We start from the raw sequence: 9,634 nt of genomic DNA, 5'->3' as shown, positions 1-9,634 counted from the left end.
AAATACAAATACATAAATTAAATGCCACAAGTCAGCCAACAACAACAATTAAATGCCCAAAATCGATGTCTGAGTAAAATTGTGATATCTCCTAGCTTTGAATGAATTAGAACTCGTTCTTCGAACCGTAGTTAGTACTCTAGGCCCTCTTGGATCCCTGAAATTTTCATCCTCTAACTCATTGTGGAAAATTAGTTACACATCCTCGAGCAAACACCAAATTCCTGAGCAAGGCCGAGCTCCTCTCAAACCATGTCGAGCAACCATAGACCATGCCGAGTCCGAGTACCATGCCAAGCGACCAAAGACCATGCCGAGCAACCAAGACCACACCGAGTCCCTTGCCAAACAACCATAGACCATGTCGAGCAATCAAAGACCATGCCGAGTCCGAAGACCATGCCCAGCTTCCAGACCATGTCGAGCTCCAAGACCCTCCAAAGTAACTAGTGAGCCTCCTCCCATGAACTCCAAAGTAGTCACCAAGAAAACCCAAGATGCTCTTGCATAAAAAATGAATGCTAACATTTATGACTTTATCACGAAAATATTTTTTTTTATTTAAGCTTAAATAAGTTGTAAATTGACAACGAATTTAAATGAAAAATTAAAATGAAGATTGTGGCATCAAAAATCCAGGGGACTCTTGAACCTCTACAAGTGCTAGTTATGATTGTTTCCATTATTCTATTATCATTAGCATAAGTATTCTAGTTTATAAAAAAACCAATTTACACTTTATGAGACAACTTATTTGACTATCCACTAAAACATTACATTTTACACTATGACATTTCTTCTTGAATTGGCCTAATGGTGATTTATTGTACTCTCGAAAGGGAGGTCACAAGTTCAAATCCCACTGAAAGGTAGAGTATGTATGCCTCGTTTGTAGTGCAGTTAGTTACATCCTGCAAGAAGTATGAAGTAGTCCCATTAAATGTAACCATATGTTACCCCATACATCTATGATTGGTCTCATGGACTATAAAACGGACAACATACTTTCCTTTCCTTTCTCTATGTTTAGCTCCCTCCCTTAACAATAATTGTTTTTAGCAACGCAGAATCAACTAGGTATGTCAGCATACAAATTTTCGTGGCGAAAACCCTAACCTCCTCTTCTGTTGTTGCAGCAGCTTCCATGATGAACCACATCTTCTGCCGGAAACTATTCTTTGCTGCAGTTTACGCTCACCTGAATTCCATTTTACATTGCAAGCTCTTTGTCATACATCCCTTCCATCTTCGCAATGTTTTCCCCACTGAACCTCTTTCGCGTGACCTCTCTTACCACTTCGCCTCATCCAAACTTAATTTGTCCGATGCCGACATAGCCCGGATGTTCAGGTCGGCACCTCATTTGAAGAATCTTCAGAACCTCAACAATGTCGAGGGGTTTCTTCATCTATTGAAGAAGCACGGCTGCACTGAAGTCGAAATTGCCCGTATAATGAGGGCTCAACCCCAACTTCTGGTATTTGCAGATAAAGTATTGAAACCGAAGATCAAACTGCTGGAAGATTACGGTTTTGTGGATCGAAATTTGACCAGACTTTTGAGCTGCTACCCTAGGGTTTTGAGCCAGAGCCTCGAGAACAACCTTGTTCCCAAGATGAAATTTCTGAAGAACGTATTGCAGTTCGAGGATGTTCTCGTCAAAGCCCTGTCAAAAAATCCACGACTTCTTAGTTACAGCTTGGAGAAGACCCTGAAGCCCTCCCTCGCTTTTTGGGAAGGATGGGGGTTTTGTGGGGCGGCGCTCGTAAGCTTCTTACAGGTAAATCTGGCCGTTCTCTCACAAACTTCTTTGACGCCTGCGCGCGTCGATCTTATTCACAAGATTGCTGCTGGAAAACAAGGGAAACTGTACAAATATATAGTAAGTATTGTGACTCTTAGCCGCATGGAAACATTAGAGGCCAAGATAGAGAATCTCAAACTCTGCGGGCTGTCAACTGAAGAAACCTGGCAACTACTTGGAGCTGTACCTCAAGTCATCCTTTGCTCCAAGGAAGATATTAGTGAAAAGATGAACTTACTAGTCAACAAGATGGAGCTCCCTGTAGATTCTGTAGTGCAGCACGCTAGCTTGTTGCAAATCAGTTTAGAAAAGACTATGAAGCCCAGGTGTCTCGTTTTGCAGAAAATCAGATCCATCGGTTGCCTTGACCTTCCTCTTTGGACGACGTTGTTGATGCCAGAGGCACGGTTTATTAGAAGGATTATAAATGGGCATCCTGAATCTGAAACACTGTTGAAAATCTATGAAAACGCCGTCTCCAATGCCCCCGCCCCCAATCGCATAAAAAAATCAAGATATCACTTTTGATGGATAAAGTGAGAGGCAGAACTCAAAAATCATAAGATGCTTATGATTTAGTCTATGGCAGAAGATGGGCGAGTCTTCCTCATCAGGGTGTTGGCTGTGAGCATTTTGCATTTCTGGAGGTACCGCATTCATCAACAGAGGAGCTATGTAAATATACCCTCTGCCCTGCTTTCTTTGTCTAGTTTCTCTTCAAGCAAGGTAGGCATTGTTTTATTGAAATTTTGAAGTGGGCTGATTTTTTTCACTACATCAATTCGGTTGATGTAATTGAAGTATTCAATGGATGTTAGCTTTGTTACTTATGGAAATTATCACAAAAATTGCATCAATTATTTGCCAAATGGGAATTATGCTCGAGCGCGGAGTAAACAGTCAACTATGCATAATGTTCAGCTAACAGTTTTTTCAGACCCCGATAGTTTGCACAATTTGTAGTTATATTTTTTGTTTAGTACTATTTAGAACACAAGAGTCAACTTGTGTAAGATACATGAAAATCAGTAAACCAGAATGGTAGGCTTTTTAAGTTTACTGTGGAAATTCATCAGAAACTAAACATCATCAGAGAACATTTAGTTGTAAGTTACTGAATAAATGATTTTAAGCATAGTTTCATGTCTGTGAGTGGCAATGCCGATTTCAATCTCTGGCTTGACAAGTTTAAAAACTTTATGTGAAGTAAAATGGACTTTGAATGTTTCTAATTCAGAATCACATCGGTGACATGAATAAATTTTGCAAATGCTCTCAAATTATGGAACAACCTGCAAACTTTCATATTTCCAAGTACTAGTTGTTTTGTTACATGGGTGCACCTAGCAGATTTCCAAGAGGAGAGAATTGTTCAATGGACTTGAGATAATTTATAAATTTAACAAATTGTTGAGGGTTTAGAGAAGATGCTGCATGCAAATGGATGTTGAAATGAAGTGAGTGTTAAGTGTTTAGACTTTATGTTTAACACTTTTGACAAGTTCTACAGAAGCACACACAAATGTAGAAGGATCTACAGGTTTCTATAAAATTTGTGAGCCTACTGAGTCAAAGTAGCAAAACATGCTACTGATTGATCAGGTTTGGCTTTGCAAGTCTATCAGAAATTTATAGGCTCTCAAGTTATGTTAACTCGATAGACTTTTTGTTGGAGCTTTTGCTTCTGGAAAGCTCATTTTAAAGTTTTTAAGCTGACATTTTGTTATCTGCTTGGATCATTCTTCACTGACGGATGTCATGGTATTCTTCTAATCTTCTCTCCATAGTACACTAGGTGGCTATATCATAACCCTTTTGACACCATCGATGGTTTGCGGCTACGTAATAACACTTCTTGCAACAACACCGATGGTTTGCATCAACCAATTAACGATTTGCATAAGCTCTTTCTCTCTGATGTTTGTGTTTCTGATATTCATAGGTTTTCTGTTGTCTTTCTGATATACAGGGTACGATGTCAAAGAATATGGCCTCTCAGATTCTGACAAAGGAGGAAATACAATTATGTTAAATTCACTGGTAATATTTTTCTGTGAATCATTTTTGTTTTAAATATTTTTTCATTGATTGTGGGAATATGAAATTGTTGCCGAATGGCTATGTAATTTTTCTTGTAAAATCTCGGGGTTTATGTCTTTTTGTTTCAGTAATGTCCTTAATGGTCTGTATGTTGACAATGTATGTTCACTTTTTTGCAGATGTGTGCCGGAACTTCTCTGTTACATTGGATTTTTTCCTTCTAGCAATTTATTTTAATTTTATTTCTGTTAATGTTCACAGTCGACTCTTTTTAGGTCATTTTTAAAAAATGTGGTATCCTTTGGAATCAAAAGGATTATTTTTCCGATACAGTTGTTATGACTCAAACTTGATAGTTTAGTATTCCAACTCAATGCTTACAGTCTCAACTCCATGCTTACAGTCTTACAGTCGAAATATCTAAGGATTACACTTATAAAATCATAGGAATATTCTACATATTGCTATCAGGATTCAATGGTTAGTTTTTTGAGTCAAATTTATTAACCTATCTTTCATAAATAGTGTTTCACAAGAGCCACTTATGGACATCACCAAGATGCAACTAACCTGATCCTTCACCTGTTTGAAATGCCTAGATTTAAAGCATGCTAACATGTGCTTCAACTCTTTGAACATCACTAAGATACAATGACTACTAAATATTTCATTCATGAGCATCACCTAAATTCAATAAAAACTAATCCAGTGATTCGCCTCTTTGAGCATCATCTAGAAGACTAGATGTAATGAGCACTTAGTATTTCATTCATTCTCATGAATGACAAGTTCTTGTGAACCACTAACCATGAAAGATGAGTTAATAAGCTTGATTTAAAAATCTACACAGTTGCATGTTGATAGTAATATTACACTTTACCTTTGTGTGGAAAATAACTGCCACTTATCAATACTGTGACATGCTAGATTATTTTATTTATAGTAAATTTTGAAATTTTTAAATGCAATCCATCTTTCCCTGAGATCTTTACATATTTTCATCATCCGTATCGCCAAAGCATTGCAAATTCCCTGAAAAATAAAATCGGAATATTAGAGTCTGTCTGAAAGTTTCTCTTCCATTTTATGTGATCATAAACTGAAACACTTTTAGGGCAAAAATGCGAAAAAAAGGTCCATAGAATTGAGAAGAGGCCTATCTGTAGTGTTTGCTATGTTGTGCATCTTTAACAAAGAAACGAGTTGAACATAGCCTAATATTTGGCTTAATCAGATCTAACAACCCCATGAAAGCTTCGGAACTACATGTCTCTTCCGATTTAGTAGTTTCCACGAGTATTAGTCCCAAATTCTTCTCAAGGTACTTGTTAATGCCTGAGGAACAGGGGTGCTCCCCAACATCTGAAACAAGTACGGAAAAGAACGCTATACCAATTTGGGACAGCATTCTTGCATGACAATACTTGTAAACGGTAGGAAAATTCAGGAATTTAAACCACAATTGCTAAATCAGAGGAAATATTTGGTGGCAGCTACCTCTGTGATCTAACTCCAAGGAAGTGATTTCCAATATTGCATGAATTCCATCTTTAAATTTGAAAAAAAGCAATTTTAGGTAAATAGATCTCTTACGAAGCATTTTAGTTATTCTCTAACTTTTAATGTGAAAATTTAATTATAGGAATACCATGGTTGAAGAAAACCCACGATACATTATTAGGCGGTAGGCTATTATATGGAGTCGGAGAACTTTGATCCATAAATGAGATGTCTTACCCGCGAAAAAAAACCGGAACCAGCAACTGCTTTTTCGTGGACAGGCTGTACAGGGAGAGAACTTTCTAAGCGCTGCGAGGGTTTAATGAGTTATCTGATTTGAGGGAGAAGGGGAGGAAATTGTGGGGAGGACATATCAATCGTGAAGTTTTAAGAATGAGTGGTTCTTCTGGCGTTCGGGGTTTCTTTAACGGTGAGTATGAGGCGGAAGTTTGAAGTTTTGTGCAGGGATTTTGGAAAAATAGAACAGCAAATTTTAAATAGATTTCTAGTTTAATACTAGCTTATATATACTTACATATAAAATATTTCGAGATTCATTCTTCTCAAGGCACCTACTTTAATTTTAATTTTATAGATTTTTTTGTGTCGGTTAAGATTTGAATTAAAATAGGTGCCTTGAGAAGGATGACTTTCGGTATATTATATATATAAGTATATATAAGCTAGTAGCAGTCGCCGTGCACCATGGAAGACATTTAAAAAACTTTTAATCTAAGTATATACTTATATTATATTAATATTAGCCTATCTATCTCCCTTTCTATCCCTCTCTCTTTTACCCCATCCCCACTCTCTCTGAATCCCTCTCTCCATCCTTGAACCCCTCCCGGCCTCTCTCTCTCTCTCTCTCTCCTCTCCCCCTCCCCTTACCCTTATTGCACTATCATGATCACTCTCTCTAACCTTATCTCTAAGCTTTCTCTCTATTGAAAACATAATAGGGTGCCTTGTCTCTCTCTAGATATGCCCCTTAATCTCTCTCTCTATAGCTATTCCCTCTAATAAACTTCTCTCACTCCCCCTCTTTATTTCACTATTATCTCTCTAGATATGTTGTCTAATGTCCATCTCCCTTTCTCTCCCTCTCTCTTTTACCCCTTCCCTTCTCTCTCTCTCTCTCTCTCTGTGTCCCCCCCCTTATTTTATTTCACCATCATGTTGCTCTCTAACCATATCACTAGGATCTCCCAATTGAAAACATAATAGGTTCCCTTGTCTCTCTCTAGATATGTCCTCGTTCCCCCCCGCCCCCCCCCCCCCCCCCCCCCCCCCCCCCCCCTTCTCTCTCTCTCTCTCTCTCTCTCTCTCCACCCATATTTCCCTCTACTCCCTGTTCTATTAGAAAGATTATATGGGTTTTTCTCCCTCTATCCTCACTCTCTATTAAAAACATAATCTCTCTCTCTCTCTCTCTCTCTCTCTCTCTCTTCCCTTTGCTCACCCTTCTGTTCCTTCTCTTTCTCTCTTTGTCAAAGTTAGTTAAACATGATGTATAATATCTAATATATTAGATAAATAATGATTAATATTTTATTAAGATTACAAGTGGAGTTATAATTAAATTTAATATTAGTGCCAAGTCTCAATTTTATTGGGTAAATTTCAATTTATTTAAGGTAATATTGTGATTTGAAACATGAACATTTATTGTTTGAGTTCAAGTCTCAATATAGAGAGAAGTTGTGATTTGAAATATTAAGTCAAAAAGTACAAGACAATTATATTTGAAAAAGAATAAAAAATACATATACATAATAGATTATAGATTAATATTGAATTAAAAAAATGTGATGATTGCTTTGTATATTTCATATTGAATTATTTTTCTCTAGGATTTATCAATTCATGGTATTCCTATTACTTTCAAAGAAATCATTAACTATGATTAATAACAAAAAACAAGAAATAGTTATCATTAGAAGACTAAATTGTTTCTATATTATTATATTTTCTTTTCTAAGTATAATGACATTTCGTATAGAAAAATATAAAGAAAATATAGAAACATACTAATTATAATTCAGAAGAATAAGATGTATATAATTTCTTATTTTAGCTTTTTACTAAATCTACTTATTTACACTTTTCTAGCTTCTAGAATAGAAAATCTAGAAAAAAAAAATTGAAAAATCAAATTCGAAAAAGCAAAATGCCACTTGGCATATTTAATATTGATTTTTATCTATTTTATATTTGATAATCTTATTTGACAATTTATCTTTAAAAAAAAAAATGTTTATTGAATGCCAAAAGACATTTTCTATTTTAAATTGATTTAAAAAAGATTTTGTAACTCGGATCAAATTTGTTTTCTATTTTATTTCTTAATAGTTATGATTGCCAAATGGCATTAAATATTTAAATATAGTTTTTTGTGGATGCCAAATGGCATTTGCTTTTTGAAATTGATTTCTAAAAACAAATTTAGCTTGTAACTCTCATTAAATTTCTTCTTTTTCTATATATTAATAATTGTGATTGTCAAATGTTAGAGTAAATAATTAATATTTAATTATTTATTCTATTGCTTAAGTTTACTTAGGTCATGCATTTATTTAATATTTTGTATTTAATGCATGTAGTGGTTGTTGTTGACAACTCGAGAGTTTTCTCCATTTTTAGCATATTCCACTTTTTGTGGATATGTGCTGAGTTGTCATTTTTGTCCTCTACCTCCTTCCAGCTTGTTCTACAAGCTTCCATGAGCTCTTTATATTCGGGCTCTCTCTCATTGTAACATAATTTGATCATCATATCATTTCATAGTAAATACATTTCTTCTTGTGTTTGCATTATGATGGCTCTCATGTCCGTTTAGGGTTTTGCCCGTGCTCCATGCTCCTCCCCTTCTATGGCTTCTCTTTGACAGGTTTCGCATGCAGGTGATCTTGGCGTCTTCGGAGTTGGCTTTCCTCAACTCCAACATGGTATCAGAGCCTTCCTGCTGCAGCTTCGTTGAAGAAATTTTGAAGCCGTGATTTGAAGTCACAAACCCTAGTTTGTTTGTGCATTTTTTCTTCAAATCAAGGGATCAGCAATTTTCGGAGCACTTTGGGACCAAACGGACATCACCATTGGATCCGGAAGGCCGTTTGCAGTTAGGATTCATATAAAGCTTGTCGTTTTTGGAGACAGGGCAATTTTGGCGAATTTTTGAGGCCTCCAGGAGTCTGCCGTACGGTCGTACGGACGCTGCGACGATTTTTTTTTAAAAAAATTATATATTCGGCAGCGCCGCCGCCGCGCCACCGCGGGGCCGCCACCGCGCCACCGGCGCGCCGCCCGCAGCGGCCGCAGCTGGCAGCGCCGCCCGTTCCCCGGCCTCCTCCCGGCCGCCGCTCGTCCGCCGCCCTCCGCCGGCGGCTCCTCCCGGCTCCGCCGCCCTGCGGCCACCTCCGCCGGTTCCGCCGCCCCTGCGGCCACCTCCGCCGGTTCCGCCGCCCTGCGGCCGCCTCCGCCTGTCAGCGCCGCTCAGCCGGACAGCACTGCACCGTCAGCGGCAGGTATCAAATCTGCGTGTGACACGTGGCAGGCGTGCTACGTGGCACATTGCCACGTGGCCCCTGCCACGTCATGATCCGTATCTGCCACGTCAGCTGCCACTCTCCTGATTCACTTTTGGACCTACTTGTGGTTTTTTGGCCATAACTCTTGCATACGGAGGTATTTTTCCGATCCAAAAGAAGCGCCGGAAAGCTGGTTCCGAGACGGAGATTTTGGTGCAGGTATTTTTAGGTTTTGATGTTTTTTTATTGCCTGTTTTTTCAGTTAAAGTCCGAAGTCCTGTTTTTGACTCCGGCATGCATATCTTTTGCGTCCCATGTCTATTTTTGGAAAACTTTATATTTCTGGAAAGCTGGTTCTGTGTACTTTTCAGAACTGTCATCTTTTTTTCTCACTTTTGGCCTCTTCTCTTTCTATCATAGTTTTGGCGTTTTTGCTCTATGGTGGATATTTTGAGTGTTTTAGGCCCGAGGATCGTTTTCCTGGCATGGTTTGCTTTATTTTCGGCTGTACTTTCTTTTGGTTCAGCTCTTTTTCAGTTTTGATCATTGCAGCTATCTTTTTGAAGCACTTTTCTTTTTCGCACTGAGATAAACTATCACTTTTACATTTTGGGAGTCATGAACGTTGTTTTGAGTCAGGTGTACTTGCACTATTTCATAAAGCACCATGGGGGGGATTATTTGTTTGCTGTTTTAGGCATTCTCCCTTTGTCAAGTGAGTGTCCCTTCCACGACATTAGCCCATGCAGAGTCAGTAAGACCG

At 38.1% G+C, this 9,634-nt stretch overlaps 1 protein-coding gene across 6 annotated transcripts; it reads left to right on the top strand.

Annotated features, from left to right (window-relative positions):
* The first annotated feature begins 1,011 nt into the window (after positions 1-1,011).
* Positions 1,012-4,233, top strand: LOC149543266 (uncharacterized). Of its 6 annotated transcripts, none has more exons than XM_089798117.1 (4): positions 1,012-2,451; positions 3,592-3,676; positions 3,774-3,844; positions 4,024-4,233. In XM_089798117.1, the coding sequence occupies exon 1, from the start codon at positions 1,145-1,147 to the stop codon at positions 2,330-2,332; it is 1,188 nt and encodes a 395-aa protein (XP_089654243.1). In that variant the 5' UTR covers positions 1,012-1,144; the 3' UTR covers positions 2,333-2,451; positions 3,592-3,676; positions 3,774-3,844; positions 4,024-4,233. The 6 variants fall into 6 exon arrangements, with proteins under 6 accessions (XP_089654243.1, XP_089654242.1, XP_089654244.1 ...); XM_089798116.1 differs by having other exon boundaries at positions 1,012-2,479; XM_089798118.1 differs by lacking the exon at positions 3,592-3,676.
* The last annotated feature ends 5,401 nt before the right edge of the window (positions 4,234-9,634 follow it).

This window comes from Cupressus sempervirens, chromosome 8, assembly GCF_028749045.1.
Source record: "Cupressus sempervirens isolate cs-2001-9-10 chromosome 8, ASM2874904v1, whole genome shotgun sequence".
NCBI classification, from domain to species: domain Eukaryota; kingdom Viridiplantae; phylum Streptophyta; class Pinopsida; order Cupressales; family Cupressaceae; genus Cupressus; species Cupressus sempervirens.
This window is presented reverse-complemented; position numbering and strand designations above follow the sequence as displayed.